Genomic DNA, 22,838 nt, shown 5'->3' with positions numbered 1-22,838 from the left:
TACGCGGAGCACTGAGCTTGACGGAGCACACAACTACGGCTGAAACAATACCGTGAATGTGCGTCGATTGATCCTGAGATTGTGGATAAACGAGGGAAGAGGCTGGAAGCAGACAGGTTGGGAAAATGCCGCACATGTGGAAACTGCTGTACAGAGAGGACACCGTCTCGACGCTTATGTCCAGGCTATACGAGAAGCGTGCGGGCTAACGAAACTCCCGAACAGCGACAACGCGACGTAGACGCCGACGTTCAAGCTATGAGCACTCGACGGGCGAAGGACATTGCCGGAGAGTAGACTGCGCGCTTGGTCAACTACGTGCATTGAAGAGCGGTACGCTCCTGCTGGCACATACCCAATAACCAATGGCGTAGCCAGAAATTGTGTTACGGCGGGGGGGGGGGGAGGGGGGGCTCACGTTGCAGCTCGGCCTCCTCCTCAAAGAACTTGTCGAGGGATCAAATACATGTTTAATAGCTGCATTACCAAAGATGATGCAAACGAATTATTGAACGTTGCGCACTGTCAGCACAAGGAAAATATTAATTTTTTCATACAAGAATATACTCATAGGTCCCAAAAATTGTGCACGAAATAACTGATATCAATGCTTCCATGTTTTTGTCTATTCAATAAGTAAAGAAGATGTCACGCGAACCTTAGAACAATATCAGTTTGAAAATGAAAAATGTAAAGACCATGAAATGAACAAGTTGAGGACAAATATGTTAATGAAACTTTGTCGTTCAAGGACCTTGTTTATATTTTTGTACATATGTAACGGCCAGTGAAAAATCTCAATGACGCTGTCATTTCTTCCAATGTATCACGCAGGAGCAGCTGTCACTGGTCGTGTATTGTGAGTAATTGTACCGGAATTGTAATCGCAACAGACAACACGTATAAAAAGCAGGAATTCTACAGAATGTATGAGGGCGAGCAAAGTGAAAGTGAGCCAATGCGAATATATCAATCGGTGTACTTTATCTAAAAGTAGTATCCATGAGCATTTAGACATTTCTCCCATTGAGTAACGAGTCGCGTGATTCCCGTCTCATAACATTCATCTGGTTGCTGCTTGAAAAAGTCTGTAACTGACTCTTTCACATCATTGTCCCACACGAATCTGGTTCCCTCGAGCCGTTATTTTTTTCAGTTGCCCAAAAATATGTAAGCCGCAAGACAACAGGTCTGGGCTGTATGGCGGATGTTGCAGCGTTTTCCACTTGAACTTTGCCAGTTTTGTATGTACCACATCAGCTACGTGGGGACTGGCATTGTCGTGGAGCCAGATGACCCATTTGTCAATATTCCACGTCGTTCTTGACTGGGAGACGCAGCCGATCCAGCGTTTCATAAAAACGGAAACAATTCATAGTCTCTAGAGATTTAGGAAATTCTGTCCCTGACGATCCCTGAGCCCCTGACGATCGTAAAAAAGAAGTCAACACCTTTCCGGCGGACTTGATGGCCTTTGCTTTTATTTGGGGGTGGTGAATTCGAATGTTTCAACTGTAAGCTTTGCGACGTGTTTCAGGCTCGTAGTAGTGGAACCATGATTCGTCCACGGTCACAACTGCTGACGAGAAGTCGTGACCATCATTGTGATACCGGATCAGATGAGTCAAGGCAGCGCCGAACTTCTCCGTCTTCTGGCGGTGGTTCAAAGTCTTGGGAATCCATTGCGTACACAAGAGCCAATAACCAAGATGTTCAGGAATTACGGCGTGAACCGAACCGTGATTGATATTCACACGCTCTGCCAGTTCATCCATGCTTATCCTCCGTTCTTGTCTAATCAGCTCATCTACCTTTGCAATTGCGTTGGGGGAGATTGCACGGCGGTTTTGGCCCGGTCTTGGATCCTGCTTGCAACTGTCACGTCCTTCTTTGCACCGTTTGCTCCAACGCTTCACAGTGGCCAATGAAACGCAATGTTCAACGTACACGGCAGCCACACGGCGACAGCCCCTCCACCCCCTCACCCCCGCTCCCTGTACTCCCTCTAACGTATCGTGCGTGAAGAAAGGCGGCGCACATAAGACTCAGCCACCGCCGTCGACTCACCCATGCACCCCTCTCCCCCCTACGCTTTCACTCGCACATACAGCAAGCGGTACGCGGCGAAGATGTTATCGCCCTTGCACTTTATACGCAAAATGAGGGCGACGGCGACGGCAGGCATGCGCCTGAAGTGTCCATATTGCTATCGCAATAATATAATAAGAGTAACCGGCAACTGAAGCGACCTGTGGCCCTCTACTTTCCGCAAAAGAAGTAACAGAATCGAACTTTCACATGCGACAAGTCGTTGCACCGCAACAATGTCTTCTTTTCTTCTTTTGAAGGGGCGGGGGCACCGAAATGAAAAAAAAAACGCAAGGGAAAGCACAATGGCCACAATCGAATGCCTACTTTGGGCACCTAATGTGGCTACCGAAGGAATGTCGAAAAAAAAAAAAACGTGACAGGCTTGGTCCACCAAGAACCATACGCCTACTGCTCGGTATCCTACACCGGCGAGACAAGACTTTCCCGAGAAGTTGCGCTCAAGCGAACGCATTGCAATCCCTCTAGTCCCTACAGTGATGGTGGCGAGCCACCATTGTTTCTTTTTCTCGTCCACTAGCTAGAAAGCGTCTAAAATTTGCCAGGCGAAAATCCACTCGACCAGGGAAGTCCGCTGCTTGGTGGTAGGGGCAACACGAGAAAAACACATGCGCTCTGACTGGCTCTGGCAGCCCACGGCTAGGGTAGCGAAAAAAAAAATTGAAGAGGCTCAATGTGTCCTCGCGAATAAAAGCCAAAGTAGAAAAAACAAATAAGAACGTAGTTACCTTTGCTGGCTTTAGTGTCTTGACATGAAGGCTTTGGCGTAGGTCAAAAAAATGTTGATATTTTTTTTCTTTGACACGACGCCATGCGCCACCACGACGCCACATGCGCCACCGCAACGCTTCGTCTCAACGGACCTCGCTGCGTGCTTTGTCAACTTGTCTGATAGTGTGCTGATTTGTCTTGTCTCGTTGCGTGGTCCGATGTACGACTTTAGAAAAGTCAATGCACCTTAGGCGTCAAACGTTCATAACAACATTAAGCCCTCACAGTTCCGGAATCGATAATCTAAAGCACAACTTTGGAAATGTCAATACAGCTTTCACACCAAAAGTGACCGAAAACTTTATACGCATAAAGTTTCGAAATTGACATCCATACGCTCCGCAGATTTTGTGGCCTCCGCGAGATACCGCGACGAACACGTTCGCCAATAAAAGCCCTTGAAACTTTGTGCTCGGATGGGGCTCCTTCCGTTATGTGCATGGGCGTTGCCGCGTAATCCAGCCCGAGTTCGCTATGTTCGCGGTGAAATGTCTTTTCGAGCGTGAAAATAACATTCTAGACGACATCCAGAATAATTGCCGGCGCCGGAGGTTGCGTTGGTCGGTGGTGCATGGATGGCACGAAAAAAATTCGGAAGAGGCTGAAGCCCCATAAGCCCCAACCCCCTCCCCTTGGCTACGCCCCTGCATATAACCCATGTTGACATCAAAGGTTCATTGGAGAGCAGCAGGGAACGAGTTACGCATAGTCATTATAAACCAAGAGCAGCTACGCAAAACTAGGGTTAACGGTCCTAGCGCTCAATTGTTCTGGCTTAGCCTCAGCTAAACCTCCAGCCAAATTTTTTTCTAGGGACCGTATTCCTAGCGCGTCTGTGGCATGGTTATAGCGTGGCTGAGCACATACGCAGTCCCCGCCCCCTTCTTTACAGGTAATCCGTTGCTTGTGCAAAGATTGGGTGAGCTGAGATGGCGTGCGGTCATGCGTGCTGTCTTCCCACTTGTTTATTGATGGAGGTTGCGCAATCTCGAGTTTACGAGACGCGCTGCAACGAGGGGCCGATGAAGCATTCGCTCCTCGCTGCCAGCGCTTGTGGTGATAGCGTCGTCCCACTATTGGCAACACTATCAGCAACGCGAATGTAGTGGAAGCAAAAGCGTGGCTTTGCTTCGTACCGTCAGCGTGAATATATCGTCGATACGACATAAAACCATATCTTACGTCTGCGACTGTCACTTAAATAAATGTTATACCAAGCATAAGGACACTCCAGGTGCCTTTCCGCCGTCTTTGTCGCTTTCTGCGTCGTCGTGATGTTCCGTATGAAGTCCAAATGCGATAACATCGTGGCCACGCTCCATTTTCAGCGGGTGCGAGTGAAAGTGCGCGAGGGTAATATAATAATAATATTTGGGGTTTTACGTGCCAAAACCACTTTCTGATTATGAGGCACGCCGTAGTGGAGGACTCCGGAAATTTTGACCACCTGGGGTTCTTTAACGTGCACCTAAATCTAAGCACACGGGTGTTTTCGCATTTCGCCCCCATCGAAATGCGGCCGCCGTGGCCGGGATTCGATCCCGCGACCTTGTGCTCAGCAGCCCAACACCATAGCCACTGAGCAACCGCGGCGGGTAGCGCGAGGGTAAGCCAAGGATGGTGACTCAATCTGGCGAGCGCAAGGTGCAGCGGGAGGAGGAGGTGGGGAAGTGGACCACTCGGCTGAGCACGGTCGCTTGGGCCACTGTGACCTCCGATAGGCACAGAGTCTGAGTCTGCCGACGCCTCATAGCTTCATGTACGCTGTTCTAGCCGCTTGGTTCGCGTTAGAGCGCAATGCAGCAAGAAGGTCAATTCGCTCGTTGCTGCCGCTGCTCTTACGCCAGCGTTTTGACAGTGTGTGTGTGCGGTCATCGAGTTACAGCTGTTTATGTAGCCTGTGCGGGCGTGACACCATGCTTGTTAATTTAGTTAGTAAGCGAGCGTCTAGAAGTTTCTACGGCCGATAAAGCTACTTGCGCGACTTGTTTTACCTCTCTACTAATTTGATATTGCAATCGTGTTTCGCATTTCGGACCACACTGCGACTTTTTCTTTCTTTCAAATTTCCCTTTTCCAACTGCCGAATGATTCGGGGAATTTCGCAGCCATTTTCGTGCAATAAATATCCATCGGCAACTGTACTTATTAACATGGAAAGCCAACTTCAAATACACACGAAATTTCGATATAAAGAAGCAAATTGCTGATTTGATTGACTTCATTATATTGACGTTATTGCATTTTCCGCATTTTGCCGCAATCGTGTGCTCAAGTTGTGCCAGTTCCTTTACAGTGCAAGTTCGTGGTGCCATTGAAGTTTTGCTCACCGCAACCGCAGTGTGCGTCTATGTTCGAGTGAGTCTTTTCCTTTAAGGTATTTTCAAGTCACAATTTAAAACCACGAAACTAAAGATTTGTAAGTTCTTTTAGGGGAACGGCGATCGGGCATCCACCCATTCGTAGCAATGGCTATAAAAGAAACCCATACGGGTGCCTCGAAAGCAAAGCTTCACAGTTGAAGAAAAATTCGTCCTGGTCCAGGACTCGCAGAACTATTACGTCAAACTCTTGCCTTTGCTTCCTGTTGTCAACAAGTTCGACTTCGCCCTGCCATCTGCTAGCCGCCTGGTTAGCTCACATGGTAGAGCAGCTGCCCCGGAAAGGCGGTGGTCACGTGTTAGAGTCCCGGACCAGGACGAATTTTTCTTCAACTGTGAAGCTTTTCTTTCGAGGCACCCGTATGGGTTTTCTTTGTAGCAATTGCTAAGAACGTGTGGATGTCTGATTTTCCCTTTATTAATTACTTCTCTCCACCTTGCGGGTTTCCGCAGAACTATTACGTCAAGTTCTTTTAGGGTATCTGCAATCACCCACTGCATAGCATACGAATTACCTACACTCGCTTCATTCAGGCGCTGTACTGTATATAGCTTATTCTCTCTCACCTGCTAATACTATTTGGTGAGCTATGCTACAGCGCGAGATTTATTATTACTATTATTTTGCGTGGAATGAAGTGGATTTGTGGACAGAAGTAGAGCACCATAGAAGTATTGTAGCCGTCAGGCTCTTGATTCCCAACTCAACAAATAACATTTCTTTCTCGTTTCAAATTCAAAGTAATTCACACTGTCTTTAACTTTACCTTTCCAAAACGAGAATCGTGGAATAAAATAATACTCCTATACGATAAAGGCAACTACGAAGCCATTAACAGCGAACTAATGTCCTTCTACAACACTTTCAGTGATGAATTCCACAGCCGCACACTTCAAGCAAATTGGTCGATCTTCCAACAAAAAAATCACCGACCTTGCTAATAACCACATTCCACTTGTTTCAGTATCGACTAACGGCAATAAACCTTGGTTCTCAAAAAAAATTATCAACTTTAGAAAACAGGAGGAAACGATTTTTTTTTTCGGCCGGCAAAGCAAACCAATTGTGCTGTGTCCTGGGACAAATATTACGAGGCAGAGAAAGTTTATCTCTCAGCTATACGCCGCGAAAAACACTCCTTTTTCCATGACACGTTGCCTCGTGTACTAAGCACTAACCCCCGGAAGTTCTGGCAATTACTAAACCCCAAGCCACCGAATGCTATCACTATCGCCGACCATAACGATATAGTAATCCCCGAAGAAGAGTGTGCCGATGCAGTTAACCGCGCGTTTTCATCAGTATTCACCACTGAACCTGATGCTCTGTTATCTATACCACTGTCAGCTGTGCAATCTGTTATGTCACCCATCGAATTCACTGAACATGGCATAACGGCAATAATTGAAAAGCTAAAACTCTCATCGTCATCGGGGGCGGATGGAATCAACTCTCAACTGTTAAAAAATACTAAAGTCATCTGCGCATCGTACTTTAGATTAATCTTCTCACAGTCTTTATCATCCTGCAGCATCCCCGTCACGTCGAAGAAAGGGCAGGTCGTTCCAATCTACGAATCAGATAATAAAAACTCGCCTCTTAACTACAGACCGATTTCCCTAACCAGCGTACCCTGCAAGATAATGGAGCACGTCATTTCCGCCCAAATCATGCACTTCCTTGACACTAGCAACTACTTTCAGCCATCCCAACATGGTTTTCGGAAACGTCTCTCGTGCGCAACGAAACTTGCTATGTTCGTCCATGACTTACACGTTAATCTTGATGCCAACACCCAAATCGACGCCATCTTTCTGGATTATGCTAAAGCATTTGATAAGTTACCTCACCAACGCCTAATACGCAAGCTCTCCCAGCTGAACCTGCACCCTGACGTCTTAAATTCGGTTATTGAATTTCTCACTAACCGATCACTGTCAGTGCATGTCAACAATCGCACCTCCGCACCCCTCCCTGTAACTTCTGGCGTCCCACAAGGTAGCGTTCTAGGCCCCCTACTTTTTCTTATATATATTAACGACCTTCCCCTTAATGTTTCCTCTCAAATCCGTATGTTCGCTGACGATTGTGTCATCTACCGCATAATTACTAATGACTCTGACCACAGTATTTTAAAAAATGACATTAACAAAATGCAAGGTTATTGCAACGACTAGTTAATGACCCTTAACGCCAATAAATGTAAAGTAATGTGCTTCACTCGCCACCATCAGCTCTTATACTCACCGTATAATATTACTAATACTACCTTAGAAAAAGGGGACACATTTAAATAGCTCGGCGTCACCCTCTCATACGACTTAGACTGGTCTTAGAATGCCCCCTTAGACTTAGACTTAGAATGCCCCCTCGCCATTCCCTGCGTACAGGGCATTCCTTGCAAGTAACCCGTCCACGCAGCCGAACTACAACCTTCTCTGCATCCTTCTTTTGCCGATCATCAAGCGACTGCAACGGCCTGCCCTGTCACATAACCAAAATCACCTGTTCAACGACGTTTGCTGATAAGCTTAATACTAATATTCTTCATTGAACTCATGTGGCCACCAATTAAAATGCACATTTGTAAACCCCACCCCTTGTGTAATACCCCCTTTAAGGGGTCTTTAAGGAAATAAAAGTGAAGAAGTGAAGTGAAATGTATTCCTTTCGTGATGTAGAGTAGTAGCCGGATACCAAGCTCGTGGCAGCTTAGCTTACTGAGATGATTCAGGAATGGAGATGTTTCCCAATTTGAGGGCAAACCTACTATATCGCCCGAAGCGGAACGCTAGAAGGCACACAGCTGTGAATCGTGACAAAGGAAAAGTGATGATACCCCACGGAGCGGGTACTTCTAGGCCTGCACCTGGGCTAATCCACCAGGTTTTGCAGCTTGGTGTTCAGGTTATTTTTGGGATATTGGTGCTTACTTAATGACGTAATGCAGTGCAATGTTAAAACTACAGATAAGGCACACTGACGCACGTCACAAACGCTGATGTGAAGATCCTGGGTAAAAGCAACGACAAAACACTATGCGAACTTTTGGAAGCCTCTCACATAAAAAAATGAAAATAATGGAAGTGTGAGGTGTAATGCATAGCGTGGATCAAAGTTTTTTTACAATCTTGCCAATAATATTGTTGACTTTGATTAAGGCCCTCTTTAGCGTTACCGTCCGCGCACTGTTAGTAGTGCATGCATAGTACATCTCTCAAATTTAACGATTAGAGCTGTCAGCATTTGTGACGTGTATCTGTGTGACTAATTTGTGGTTGCTCCCTGGCGCTACACTGTATCAATAGTCACCTTGGTGTTGAATGACCTTGAATGTATAGCTGGATTCCGAGCTCATAAGAGCTTTGCGAAGGAACTTAGTTGGTGAATACATGTGGTCCCTGGTTTGAACAAGGACGTAAAAATGTGTATATCATACCCAACAAAACAGAAGAGCATCTTTTCGAATCCGTATGTTTGAACCTGCCCCAGTGCCAACTCAATAGCTGTTGATAAAAGAAAATGTGCGTAGAATGGAAATATTCCAAGCGCGTTTCGTTACTGAGGGTAAATAACCTGCGTACGCGCTGAAACAACGCAACACGACTGATTTATTTCGCCTCGCCTGAATGCCTGGGGAAAATTCATTGTGGCCTGCTCTTGCAGTCATATATTCAGCAAATAAGGACGCCGAAATGTCAGCTGCTGTAGTGCCTCAACGGCACTGCAGCAGCTATGGCGGCCGGACGCGGCAGCCACGGCATGAAGCCTAACGGCCGGAGCGCCAGGCTGAGCGGAGAGAACGCGCGATTTCCTCCAACGGGAGAAAGGGAAGACGGCGGGGGAACACAACGTTGGGCACAGTGGGGTGCTAGTGATCAGAGCACTCCGAAATGGAAAGGGAGAATATAACATCTGCCTGGTTATTTATGTTGTGGAGCCGAATGGATGTTCACAATAGTGTAAAACTTGCCGAGTTGGTTGGTCTTCATGGTAAAAGCAGCTAAAAGCATGGCAAAAACATCGCAAGAGTAATGGCAACACAAGACAGAGAAATCCACAGGACAGGCGCTGAACGAACAAATATTTCTCGAACAGTAAACTCCATAAGCTTCGTAGCGGTTTTTTGTTATAGTTTTGCGTAGTGTGATGACCATCATGACTGCACTGCTTCGACTAGGCCAAATAATAATACTAATAGTAAATTTCATATTCTGCTAAATTTGAAAAATATTATCTCTTTCGGGGGTTTCCGTTACACAGTGGGATATGATGTTATTTTTCTAAATAGAATACTCAACAAGTCACAAAATTGCGAATCGTCTATTCGAATTAAGCCAATCTAATACGGCGAATTTGCCATACTATACATAGACATTATTCCTTCTCTATTCGAGTCCTCTCTATAGTTAGTCTGTGTTCTATCATTTGAAAGATGGCTGCCCTGCTATGCCTTATTTTCTTTTTAAAACTATCTCGCGCGCTACCTTTCCGTATACACCGGCTTCTTGGCCGATCCTCTGTAGTGGGTAACCGACATCGATTGACGAGCAAGCAAACAAGCAATCAATCTAGCCAGCTACACACAAGCGAAGCAACTGGCAGTAGGGTGTGTCGCAACATTACTTCATGGCTAAACACTTAAAATTTGCAATTCGTCGTGAGATGGCTTCTTCGGAATTTTCCCCTACCATTGAACGCCGGTCCTTTTTGGTGCTCGGAACGACTCATCATTGAAGCACGCCATGACCCGTGGAAAACGACGAAGTGCGAGAGGCGGACTGTCCCGCCAGGAAGGGCGCCGGCGTGGCTCGAGAATCGGCTGGCGTCACACCGCTGTCGCGCCTTCCTACAGGTCTGGCGAGGTAGCGAGGGGCCGCAGGGAAGCGGCGTCACCCGCTAGCCATGGTGATTCCGGTGACGCTCATCAACGACATCAAGGCGGCCGTCGACCTGTCCAACCAGGCGAACGTCGAGGATTCCAAGAAGCAGTTCGCCAACGCCATCCGGCTCTACCGCAAGGCCATGGAGTCGTACCTGAACGCCGCGCTGCTCATCCGCAACACGTGCGCCCCGTTCGTCGAGAGGGCCCAGAAGCTCAAGGAGTTCGCGGGCGACGCCGAGCAGGAGGTGGTCGGCGAGGGAATTCCCGACCTCAAGAAGGTCCACCAAATCGCCCTGCTCTCGCAGGTGGGTTCGCTTTGGGGGCCTTACCGTTGCACGTGGTTGGGACCCCTGCTATCCAGTAGCACAGCGTGAGACACTCTTGTCTGGAGCTGACGATTATCAATTTTGAACTGTAGCGCAAGAAAAGGCGACGAAGCTCGCAGTAAGAGGAGGCACACAAACACGATCGCTAGGCTCGAAACATTTCTAAAGCTATGTTGCGCGTTGGACTCCTCTTTCCTTGTGCTTCGAGTTGCGAAATTTTCTATTTTGAGTACGTATAGAATCAGCTTATTTTGTCGCTATCTTAAGCTGTCTATAGGGACACCAGTGCGAGACAACTGTGCAAGCGAGTAATCATATATCGTAGAACGCGTCTTGCGTTCACAGATGCCTCGAACAATCGCTCGTGTCGCGGCAGCTATTTCCACGCTTTCGATACACATATATCAAAATCAGAAGTTTGAAATCGTAACCAATTCAGCAAACAAAAAATACGTGAATTTCTTCAAATATAGGTTCACTTGCCAGAAACTCTTAATCCACTCACACACACACACACACACACACATATATATATATATATATATATATATATGAACGAGAAGAAAGGGGGTTAACCGAGGGGCCCGATTTTTATCAGTCATATCATAAGAAGCCAACAAACACTGATACCAAGGACAACATAGGGGAAATTACTTGTGCTTAATAAATGAAATAAAGAAACGATGAAGTAATGGAAATTAAAGTGGATGAAAAAACAACTTGCCGCAGGTGGGAACCGAACCCACAACCTTCGCATTTCGCGTGCGATGCTCTACCAATTGAGCTACCGCGGCGTCGTTTTCCCATCCACTTTCTTGGGTATTTATGTGTCCTAGTAGAACCCTGGGAGTGTTAGCCAGCGCCACCACTCACAGACCTTGGCGGCGGACGACACGAGAACGTGATCTTTTAGGGTGAAGGCAACTGGTCAATAAACCCACAGGGTTTATTGACCAGTTATTGAAGTACCAGATGAAGTAATTTCCATTACTTCATCGTTTCTTTATTTCATTTATTAAGCACAAGTAATTTCCCCTATGTTGTCCTTGGTATCAGTGTTTGTTGGCTTCTTATGATATATATATATATATATATATATATATATATATATATATATATATATGTGTGTGTGTGTGTGTGTGTGTGTATATATATATATATATATATAGTCATAACCTAAGGCAACAAACAATGACAGGGCGTACAATGAGGGAAGGTATTTGTAGTTCCTAATAAAATTATAGAGATGGTAAATAAATGGCTATAGAAAGTGAGTGAAAAAACAAAGAAAGTGATCTTTGGTGGGGCACTGCAGCGCGTCTTTGCATTACACTTGCGATGCTCTAACCAATCTAGCTACTGCCGCGCCGTCTTCCCATCAGCTTTCTGGGGTAGTTATGTATGTGTACTAGGAATAACACTGCGAGTCTTTGCCAGCGCCACCACTAACGGCCATGACAGTAAATGAAGAACATGCAATTTACCATGGGCAACACGTGTGCGTGAATTTTTGGGGAGAAGGGAACTGGTCAATGAACCCACACATGCTACCTTAAAGTTTGAACACTGCCGGATTTTGGACCCTCGCTGTGTAATGAAGAAGAAGAAAGGAAACCGAGGAGCGCGATTTTTATTATTCATATTAGAGCAAGCCAATAAACAAATACACCAAGGACAGGTTAGAGGAAATTTCTTGTACTTTTATTTGAATTAAAGAACTGATAAATAATTCATTATGTGATAAATAAGTAATGAATAAATTCGTAAGAACATCGCGCAGCTAATGCTGCTATGCGGATTTGTTTCCCAGCTGTGGACAGTTTGTTTTTGAACCCACTTTTATTTGTGTATTCATAATTTCTTTATTTCAGTTATTACCTACAAATAATTATCCCTTTGCAGTCATTCATCATTGTTGGCTACTTATGCATGGCTAATAATAGTGCTAAGTTTTCTTAAGTAAATTGATTAAGCAGCATTTAGAGTTGGAATTGCTGTCTCTCCATAATTGCAAGCGTACAGAAACATGCAGACAAAGACAGGCACATAGAAGACACGCAAGCCTGCGCCGTTAACGCGTAACGAAGCTGAATAAGCATCGGGGACTTTTTGTCATACATAAGTTTCCGTAAGTGAATATTCTTGTAATGCAGCAAGAGCTTCCGGAACTAAACTGCGCGGATTTGGCAAGGAAAGCGGCCAGTTTTTACTGCGAAGTACGACAAGCTATATATCAGTATGTTAGATTTACTACCCTGTTACCGACAGTGCCGTCAAGTGCAATTGGTCAATGTTCCCTGTAACGTCGAATTATCGCCTGCCGCTACAAACCGCCGTTATTACGCGCCTTTTGTTCAGCAGAAATTAGGCACCGGCAGCGCAGTCAACCTTGTCAGGATTTATCATTTTTATTACATCGAATGCACGAAAAGCTGTTAATAAAGGTGAAGCTCTAACATAACCATCTTGACCATCATGACTGCGACCTAAAACCAGGTGGCGATCTTTCAATTGCCGTCCCCGACAATATAGTGTACAATATGATTTCACTTTGGACGTCTTTTGACTTCGTTTGTGTTAGTGTTGTTGTAAACAACAAAAAATTGCTCTGTGCGTGTTATCGGCTGTCAAGTGCACCACCTACTTCTTTTTTGATGAACTGCATGACACTCAGAATTTTCTCCTCTGATTATTTCCACGCTCACCTTTATTCCTTTTAGGCGATTTTAATTTCCCTAAAATAAAGTAGACTTTGCTGTCACCCTTCACTGTCAGTAGGTCCGCTAACTCAATATTTTAATAACTTCTACTTAGACTTTAATCTTAAGCAACTCACATCTGGGCCTGCTAGGACTGGTACTTCATCTAACGTTTTTGAATTGATCCTTGTCACAGAACCTAACTTAGTACATTCTTTAACGCGATCGCTGCTTTTTGGCATGAAATGCTTTTAGCTCCCGTTGTCGGTCACCTTCAAGTGACCTCGATCCTAAAGCCTGAGCTCTCATCAGGGCAATTTGCGGGAACAAAACGAGATCATCCGAGCACCCAGTCAAAACTGGAGAAAATGCGGTTTTTGGCCCCCAACCCTTTATACAGGACAGCATTACATGCGCCAGTTACTGCCTACACAAGTTAAAAAAGATGTTGATTCCGAGTTCTTCCTAATGTTTATTCGCAATACCACTCAAGCTGCAACTTCTAGTACGCTGAAGTTTTATTTGTCATTCTCAGAGGGCGACGTTCAAAAGGGAGATACAGGGCGCCGTGCACTTCATTGTCATCTTATGGCGGTGACGAGGGGTTGCATGTGCTATCTTGAACGCCAGCGGTCTGTGAGTTCAGGCGCGCGGGTTTTGGGCCGCCGTGACAGATTGCGCCATTTTCATGCGCTTTTGTTTATTTAGCTAGGCAGTGCGCGCTGTACCCCTGGCGTCTTTAGCTGCCTGTCTTGCCGACTTCAGCCGGTTTTCTCCTTCTAGCTGGGCAGCATTCATATGGACCAGTGCACAGTGTGGTGTGATGCGGTGTGGTGTGGTGTGGTGTGCCGTTGCGAACGTGCACTACACCCATTTTAAGGTTCGCCATACTCTCATCTCGAACGAATCTGCTTTGCCGGTAGACATATCGTGCTTACGCCTACTCTCGATAACGGGCGAGCCAGCAATTTTCACACTTTCTTTTTTCCGAAGGCCGCCTTGTAGATGTCAGAAGAGCAAAGCAAACTTCATCAGAGGTTATGCGAGCGGCGATTACGCTGCAATTACTGATGAGTTTACGGCATTTATTGGCGGCTGTATACCAGAACTTTTTAGCCCTACCGTAGAAGAAAACTGTAACTTGTTTAAAAAGAAAGCCACCTCACTTGTCGCTATATATCTGCCAATGCGAAGACTTCGCAGGAAAGAACACTCTCCTTAGTTTTTCGCGACATTAAAAAGACTGTCTCACAAGAAAAAATGCCTTTACCGCCATGCAAAATACAGTCTGTCATCTACACGTTGGAAAGGTCATTTTAATGCGTTGCATGCCTATCGCACCGCGTTAGGAGAAGAGAAGGACGTTTTTTATTATATACCAACCTACGCTCACTTCTTTCTGCTAACGCATCCTAATTGTGGAGCACTGCTGAAATAGAAAACTCGCAGTTTGGCCCGAAAGGCGAAGCACCGATTGCGACAGCAAATTAGTAGACAGCTATACGAAGTGAGCATACTAGTTTTATCGGCCGTATACACTTGTAAATATTCGTTTACTAACAAAAGTAACAATGCTATAACGTGTAAGCGCAACTGAACGAGGATGAAGAAACAAACCGACACACAAAGACAGCTGTATCTGTGTTTGTTTCTTTCTACGTCCCTGTTCAGTCGCGCTTACACATTCTATGACGGATTGAACCCAACTAGCCCGGCAGCGAGCTTTGACTAAATTAACCAGCGTGGGGCCACGCGCGCCCTGGTAAACATGAACACATCTCGCTCGACAAGCGCTGAAACTCACTGTCGAGATGGTGGAGTAAGGAATCGTGGCAGCAGCGGCGATCGAATTGACCTTTGTACGACCGTCGCTTTAACGAGAACGAAACGTCTAATGAGCAGCGCATACGAAGCTACCGGCTCTACGCGCACCCTAGAAACATCGCACCTCACTTTGAAGATAAGGCCCGCGCGGGCGCGCACTTTGGCCACGTTGCAGCCCGCTTTCAACGTAGAGCTCCCTACAATTTACTAGAAGGAACTCTGGCGCTGAAGTCGTTGTTCTACCTTGGGAATGATGGGAAGTACATGGGTTTCTCTCATCTTCGTGCTTGTGGTTTCAGATGTTCCTGTGGCTTTGTATAATACGCTACATAAACCTCCTTGTCGTAAGTTTCAGAGCAATCTATACTCTTCGAAGCGCGGAAGAGGCCGCGAAATACGCGCAATCGCTACTAATTTCAGCGATTGAACTTGTCGAGGTGCCCTAATTGAAAGACGCGAAGCGTCTCAAGGCACCGGCATGCCCGCGATAAATCATTAGGGCGTTTCACATCGCCTATTCTCCATGGCTTAAATGATTCTGCTTCTGGTCATCGACGCGAGCCGACGCAGGAGGGCTGCAGGTTCCTTGCGGGCTGCGAAAACGGCCGACGATAGCCGCGGATCATCGTTCTAAGACGTGCCAAAGCACTACTGGATTGTTTTGCCACCCATGCGCAGCGAAGAAGGACTGAATGCAATGGCTGTCCTACATTGCGACATCACAGGACGCCCGTACAAAATAGATGACTTTATTCAACCAATGAGGGACGCTTGCATTATTGACCAGGTTCGTTGGTGGCAAAGGGGCTTCAGAGATGTCACACGTCTGGCTAGCGAATGTCCGTACTAAAAAAGTGAAAAAGAAGTTGCTAGAAATAAAGCCTTTTCTTGTAAAAGGTAGAATGCGTGTCGTCACCAACACCCAGAGGCGGGAAGTGTGGCTGAAAGTGCATTGGTGCGCGTTCAACGTCAGCAACGACGCAGTGAGACGGGCTTTCGCAGAGTACGGTGACGTGGAGGGGATCACTGGCGACAAGTGGAAGCCGGGTGACTTGGACAACGCTGACTCAACAACGCGTATCGGGCATTTTATTCTCCGTGATGGGTAAGCCTTGAACGCGCATGTAGGGCACATCCGCCGTGATGGGTAAGCCTTGAACGCGCAGTATGTAGGGCACATCCGCCGTGAGTGTAGATTGCCGAGATGCAACGAGTGCCATGCTTATGGGCACACGAAGAGGTTGAATGTGCAAGGTGCTAGTCGCTTTTCGAGGAATGGCAGAAAACAGCGAGTTCATAATGGCCGAGGATGAAGCGGAAAAGGCTGCCGCGAACGCTGCCTCAGACGCTGTGACAGAGGGAGACGCAGCTTAAACAAGTGGCGCGAAAGACAGTGACCAGAGACAAAAGCCAGCCTCTCTATCTGCTTCAACCGAGGAAGGGTCAGTGAGTACAGGGACAGACGCGAAGGACGGAGACGTTGCCTCTAGCAAGAAGGAGTGTGGTCGCGTACAGACGCGAGCTGATGATTCCACTGCTTCAATAGGAACAACGACGGCAGAAGCTGAGAAGGTGGGCGACATGGCGACAAGTTGGGAGGGTGGCGGTGCAGTGTCGATGGGCCTGGAAGGCACGCCTCCTAAGCGCCGCCACAACGACGCAACGAGTGTTCCACCGCAGCAGCAACTGCGTCAGCCGGAGTGACAGTGGCGGATCGCTGGGAAAAAGAAGCGTGTCACCAGAACGCAACGCTCGTCGTGGCTTCCCCGCGACGCCACTGAGAAATCGCAAAGGCTGTTTCATCAGCACCATGCGGGATGCTAGCGTGCTTGTTAAGGTGGGCACCATGCTGTTTGTCTGGTAACAATAACAAAACTAAAAATGGAGGCCTTTGAAAAGCACATGTTTGTGCCGACATTAAACATCAGAGGGCTGGCCTCAAGGTGGAGCCAAAATCAGGTTTACAAGTTAATTACCGAAAAAGACTTGGACGTTGCCGCAATTCGAGAAACTGAAATAGAGAGTCAAGAACAGACAGCATGGTGCGCCTCTTTACCAATAGGTTCGAGGTATGTGTCTGTCACGCAGTGGACAAGTCGGCATGGTGTGTGCTGATGACACGTACATTGGGTGCATTCCTAGAAAAAAGTGTCATGTAATTTCGGGCATTGCATTGTTTGTGATGTGATATTAAATGCCATAGGCGCATAATATGTGTTTATGCATATTCAAATGCAGAAGAGAAAAAACAGATGTTTGAAACTATCAGTAACTACTGTGCTACGGATAGATTTGTAATTGTGATCGGTGACTTCAATTGTTAAAAGACATGTTTTTTGCCGCAATTGAACCCACACAAAAAGAAGACACATAAGGACAACACGGGCGGCACTTCCAACTGATTTAATTTGGGCTGTGACCCATGAATATATATACACATACACACACGCGCTGACTGTTCCGAGATCTACGTGAATCGGAAAAATCGGGAACTAGATTGTTTGACCGCTCGGTAACGTAGATCTATAAACAGCCAGCGCATGCGTGTATGTGTATATATCTTGATAGGTCGCAGCTCAAATTAAACCAGTTGGAAGAGCCGCCCGTGTTCTTTGTGTGTCTTCTTTTTGTGTGTGTTCAATTGCGGCAAAAACATTTCTTTTAGCAAGCACCAACTAGGCCAACAAGCAGTTCTGTTGAATTCGATTGTGTATGCATGGCAAACGACCAAACCAGCTCGACCCCTTATAGGGATGGCAGGGTTCTTTCATTAATGATCTCATCAGTCAGCCTTGTTTAGAAGACGTCGGTGAATGTTGTTGGTTTGGGACTGACATTCGCTTTACCAATTTTCAAGGTCATAGCCACGCTGGGTTGTATCGCACCTATTTATCTACAAATTTAGTAATGTTGTTCGAAGAGTATGGGGTTCAACCAGTATCATTTAGTGATCACTGTATCGTAACGCTTCGTGTCGGAAAAGAAAAGATAAAAAGTGTGGGTTTGTTTGGGAAAATTGAAAAGTAAAGGATAATCTTTTAAAAGGCGACGTTTCTACAAGCTATGTCATCAATGCGATAATCATCAATATCATCAAATTAATATGGCTGATATCATAATCATTAATATATATATATATATATATATATATATATATATATATATATATATATATATATATATATATATATATTGAAAAGCAAAGGCTCTAACACACTGCCTTGTGGTACACCGTTTTTGCACTGGTAAGAAGAAGGATTGTTGATTATATATACTGCCTGCTTCCTGTTTTCTAAGTATGACTTTATTGGCATCAGAGGTGTTCCGCGGATTCCACTAAGTGACAGCTTGTAAATTAGAATAATGTGGTTCAGACAGTCAAACACCTAACTAAAATCGATAAACAGGCCGAGAGTGAAAAGGTTGTCTTGAATAATTTTTTCAATGGTTAGCAGGGCGGTTTCTGTTGATCGCCCTTTCCGGAAGCCGAACTGGGCGTCACATATAATGTTCTTACAATGGAAAAATTTAGACGAACGAGTGAATATCACCTTTTCTATTCCTTTGGAAAAGACAGGAATGACAGAGACTGGCCTATAATTGCCTGTGTCGTTTCTGTCACCGCCCTTGAATAAGACGCTCACCCTACTTTCCTTCATTTCAACAGATAGACGCCATTTTCTAGAATCAGGATAAAAATATGAGCAATCACAGGAGCTGTGAATTCTATGACATACTTAACTGGTTTTATTTGAAGGTTATCTATGTCTAAGGCCTTGCTATTGTTTAAGTTCGTGAATGTCCTGTAAGCCTCTAGTTCGTCGCTAGGCTCAAGGAGAACACTGTCGGCGTATGTGTTCATCGGCGTTTGTGAGTTCGCTATCTGATTTACTGGTATTCCAATGTTCGTGAAATGACTATTGAAATGATCGGCAAGTGCTTTCCCCGACAGCTCACTTCCTTTATGGTTTATTCTTCCTACTGACGCGTTCCTTCAGCCGCGGCCCATTACGTCATCTATCAATTTCCAAGCTACATTGGGCTGTTTTCTTGTAAGTTCAGAAAATGTTTGCTGATAATATGTTCGCTTGGCATGTCTAAGCTCAGCGTTTAGTTTGTCTCGTGCGCTTTTGAATCTAATCAAAATTTCTGGCGACCGAGTACGTAGAAAAGCGTGGTAAAGCTTTTTCTTGTTCTTTATCATTTTAATATGTGCGGGTGTGACCCACGGTTTTCAGATTTTTTTAGTGTAATTTATTTGAAAGGAAAATGTGAAACGTATATTGGTTCTGAACTCGGAAATGAACATTGGGTACGGAACATCTGTGTCTTTTATCCTGTATAAGTGGGACCAATCGTGAATACTAATGTTGTACTTGAATGTTTCCAGAGCGCTATTTGACACATCTTAAGCATAAATGGGCGTTTCAGGACGCCTACAATTTTTCGAACCTGTGTAATAGAACGTAAGCATAGGACAGTGATCACTAATATCTGAGGTAATGGTACCAGCTTCGTTGACGATAGTTTCAATATTGGTAATCAGGAGATCAATACAGCATAAAGTAGTCTGTGTAACACGTGTACGTGTGTTGATCAAATTCATAAAACCAGTCGATTTAAGGGTAATAAAACGTTGGGTTAAGGTGCTATCCCCTGTGACATCTACATTGAAATCTCCTTCGCAGATGAGGCGAAAATTATTGGCGCTAACGTAGTCTAAACATGTTTCAAAGTCTATGAAACTTGAAATAATGCCATTCGGAGGCCGGTATACTACCGTTGTTTTTTGCAAGTTGCATTTCAAGGTTAACATCTCATACTCATTCATTGAAATGCAGAACTCCGGAACAGGAACGCAATGGCGCTGTGTTTCACTGTATGCGGCAACACCGCCACCACGCCTGTTCGGCCGGTTAATGAAATAATTGCTGTATCCATTTAGGCGTAGTGCGCTGCTATCGCTATTCAACCATGTTTCCGTTAGCATGATAATACTAAAATGAAAACTGAATTCGCTCAGCAGTTCCGTTATCTGGTCTTCTTTATTATTACCGGAGCGAGCATTGATATGTAAAATTGAACTAAGAGGCTGGTGTGGAAGCTGAACGCGAGAGGGTAAAAGGAAATCGTAATATTTCATTTCGGACCGTTTATGAAGACATATCAAATAGCAGAACTTGGTTCAGGGCCCGCCTTGGCCGAATCCGCTTCACCAGATAAAGGCGTTCTACACTGTGAAATGAGTAATCAGAGTCATCACCCTATTCTTCAGTCACATTTAGATAACATCTCAAGGTGGTGCTCACAATGGTTGATGGCTTTAATTCCACTAAATGTGAAACTACGTCCGACTCTCCTCACTGAGACTCACCTACTGTTTTCGGCTATATTATCCATGAAACCAACCGTGAGCACATGAATTCCTATAGATACCTCGTAATCCAGCTGAGCTTTCGTGGCGTGCGCACATTGAACACATCACTAACAATGCAAGCAGCTCTCTTGGCTATGTACGCAGAAATTTTTCTAATGCGCCACCACATTTAATATTGCTGCTCTTCAAAACAGTAAATAGACCCAAGCTAGAGAATGCCTCGTCAGTTGGGGACCCTGGTAAAAAATTAGTAGCAGATACCACTGAGTGAGTTCGGAACAGGTGAGAAAGTTTCATCCTTTCAAACTATTCCGTCACAGCTAGTGTTTGTTTAATAAAATCAGACCTTGGACCTATTAATATGCAGCTGCGAAGAAAGATTTCTCTTCTCTGCCTCTTGCAAAATATCCTTTACCAAAATAACTCACTTAAACAAGAATTCATTTCATAACCTTCATGCACGCCATGAAGCCTTGGTCATCAGTCTAAAATGTTTATTCATTTCTGCCGCAAAAACGTTTTGTCAGATAGTTTTCTGCCAAATACCAGTGTGAGTGTATCCGACTTTCCCCCTCCATCGTTTGCATAAAGGATCAATTATCTCTCCATACTGAAATAAATTATTATATCCTGAGTTTATAGCTCTAATTACCAATAATTGTTTTAACGTGTGGTATTTTTATTGGTTATTGTATCTACCCCTTCTGAAACGACCTTTCTGGCCCCGAGGGTTATGTGATGAATAAAAATAAATGTAGTTTTGTCAAAGTATAGTTACAACGGATAACTATGAAAAGGGGCCGTTCTTTGGCTTTTTGTTACGTGGACAACCCCAAAATGTGCTATGTCGCCATCTGCTATTTAACCTCTTAATGCCCACACAAGCCATACAGGCCATGCCATATTTGCAAGGGATGCTTCTGACTTTGTACTCGCGAAAACCTTAGAGTGGCGCAAAGGGCATAAAGATGTCCCTTATAATGTGTCATTGCCTCTATATACGTGCAAGTTCATTGTGCTTATTAAGCTACTTTATATAGAAAAGGTACTTAAGCCATCACAATATGTTTTGCTTGAGAGGGCCACGCAATGCGACCACTTTATTGAAACGCTAATTGTCTAACTGCGCATTTCCCTTTCCCTCTGTAAGGTCCTGCCTCCATGGTGCACCGCTGCTGGAACTGTCATCTCCGGTAAGAAGCTCAACTTCAACGACGACATCCAGGGTATTGATCCCACCAAGCTTGTCCTCACTCAGATCCTCAGTGACCCGAAGGCAAAGGCTGCATCGACCATCCTACTTCACGGCCCACACGGCACGGGAAAGTCTTTTTTGGCCAAGTCTCTGTACGTCAAGTACCCCGAAAAGTCAATCTTCATCGTCGATGTGGACCAGTTCGTCAACGGCGGCATCACGCACAACGCTCCCAAGATGGCGCAGATGCTCGTGAGGAACTACAAGAAGCACAACACGGGAGTGCTGGTTCTTGACGGTTTAGACCAGCTGTACCTGTCGGACTACCCGGATGTCAAAAAGCCCGTCGTAGATGCCGTCAAGACCGAACTGCTCAACTACATGAAGGACCTGGCCGAGAAGAAGGAATACAAGGAGATCGTGATCGCGACGACCTTCAGGCCATGGCTAATCACGGACGACATGAAGGGAACGTTCGAGGCCAAAATCAACATTCCCATTCCGGAGAACGAGGAGGCGCGCAAGGCGATCATCAAGGCGGAGCTGGGCAAGATTCGTGTGCCCACCTACAAGGAGGGCGACATCGAGAACCTGGCCAAGAACACGGTTCGCTTCTCGCGCTACCAGATACTGCGAATCATCCGCTATGCGCTGGCACGCAACTTCAACAACGTCGAAGCCATCGCCATGAAAGAAGACGCCGAGCGGCTGAGTCACATGGTCAAGGAGGACATGGACAAAGTCTCTGCGATCATCAAGGCCGACCTAGCCGAAGAGGACGAGCCCAAGCACCAGGAGTTCATCACCGCCAACCCCACGGCAAATTAGGAGGAGGCCATCTGCTCTCGCTGAATAAAGACTAGCAGCGCCACCTGTGCTGTGAGACAAAAGGGGGAAACGAAATTTACAAAACAAAGTCTGTCGCAGTAAAATCCAGCGTACATATCTCTAATTTTCTTGGGCCTGCTGGCATATACATCTTAGTGCTTTAAAAGTTCGAAGAAGTGTTCGCAAACCCGGTTATAGTAAAAACTTGTGATATCCTATGATTAAAATGACCTAAATTACTTCTCTGATCTGGCCTGTCAAGGGGAGCTTAAAAATCTGCCCTTTATTTGGCCAATAGCTCCGGACTTCATTTCATAGCAGTGTAACTTGATGTTCACCGGGTATACTGATCTTTAGCTTTGTATTTCTGTAACATGTAGGTTTACACGGTTGTAGTTTGTTCACTATGCTACGTGCTCCCTCTGTACGGCGCACTGTACCA

General features: G+C 45.5%; 1 protein-coding gene across 1 annotated transcript; it reads left to right on the top strand.

The window, feature by feature from the left end:
- Positions 1 to 9,943: 9,943 nt before the first annotated feature.
- On the top strand, positions 9,944 to 22,605 carry LOC142563596 (vacuolar protein sorting-associated protein 4-like). Its single transcript, XM_075674176.1, has 2 exons — positions 9,944 to 10,452; positions 21,524 to 22,605. Exons 1-2 carry the CDS (start codon positions 10,168 to 10,170, stop codon positions 22,394 to 22,396), a joined length of 1,158 nt encoding a protein of 385 aa, XP_075530291.1. The 5' UTR covers positions 9,944 to 10,167; the 3' UTR covers positions 22,397 to 22,605.
- The last annotated feature ends 233 nt before the right edge of the window (positions 22,606 to 22,838 follow it).

The sequence above is a fragment of the Dermacentor variabilis genome, chromosome 11 (genome assembly GCF_050947875.1).
Source record: "Dermacentor variabilis isolate Ectoservices chromosome 11, ASM5094787v1, whole genome shotgun sequence".
NCBI classification, from domain to species: Eukaryota; Metazoa; Arthropoda; class Arachnida; order Ixodida; family Ixodidae; genus Dermacentor; species Dermacentor variabilis.
The sequence above is the reverse complement of the archived record's forward strand: the minus strand, read 5'-3'. Positions and strand labels throughout refer to the sequence as shown.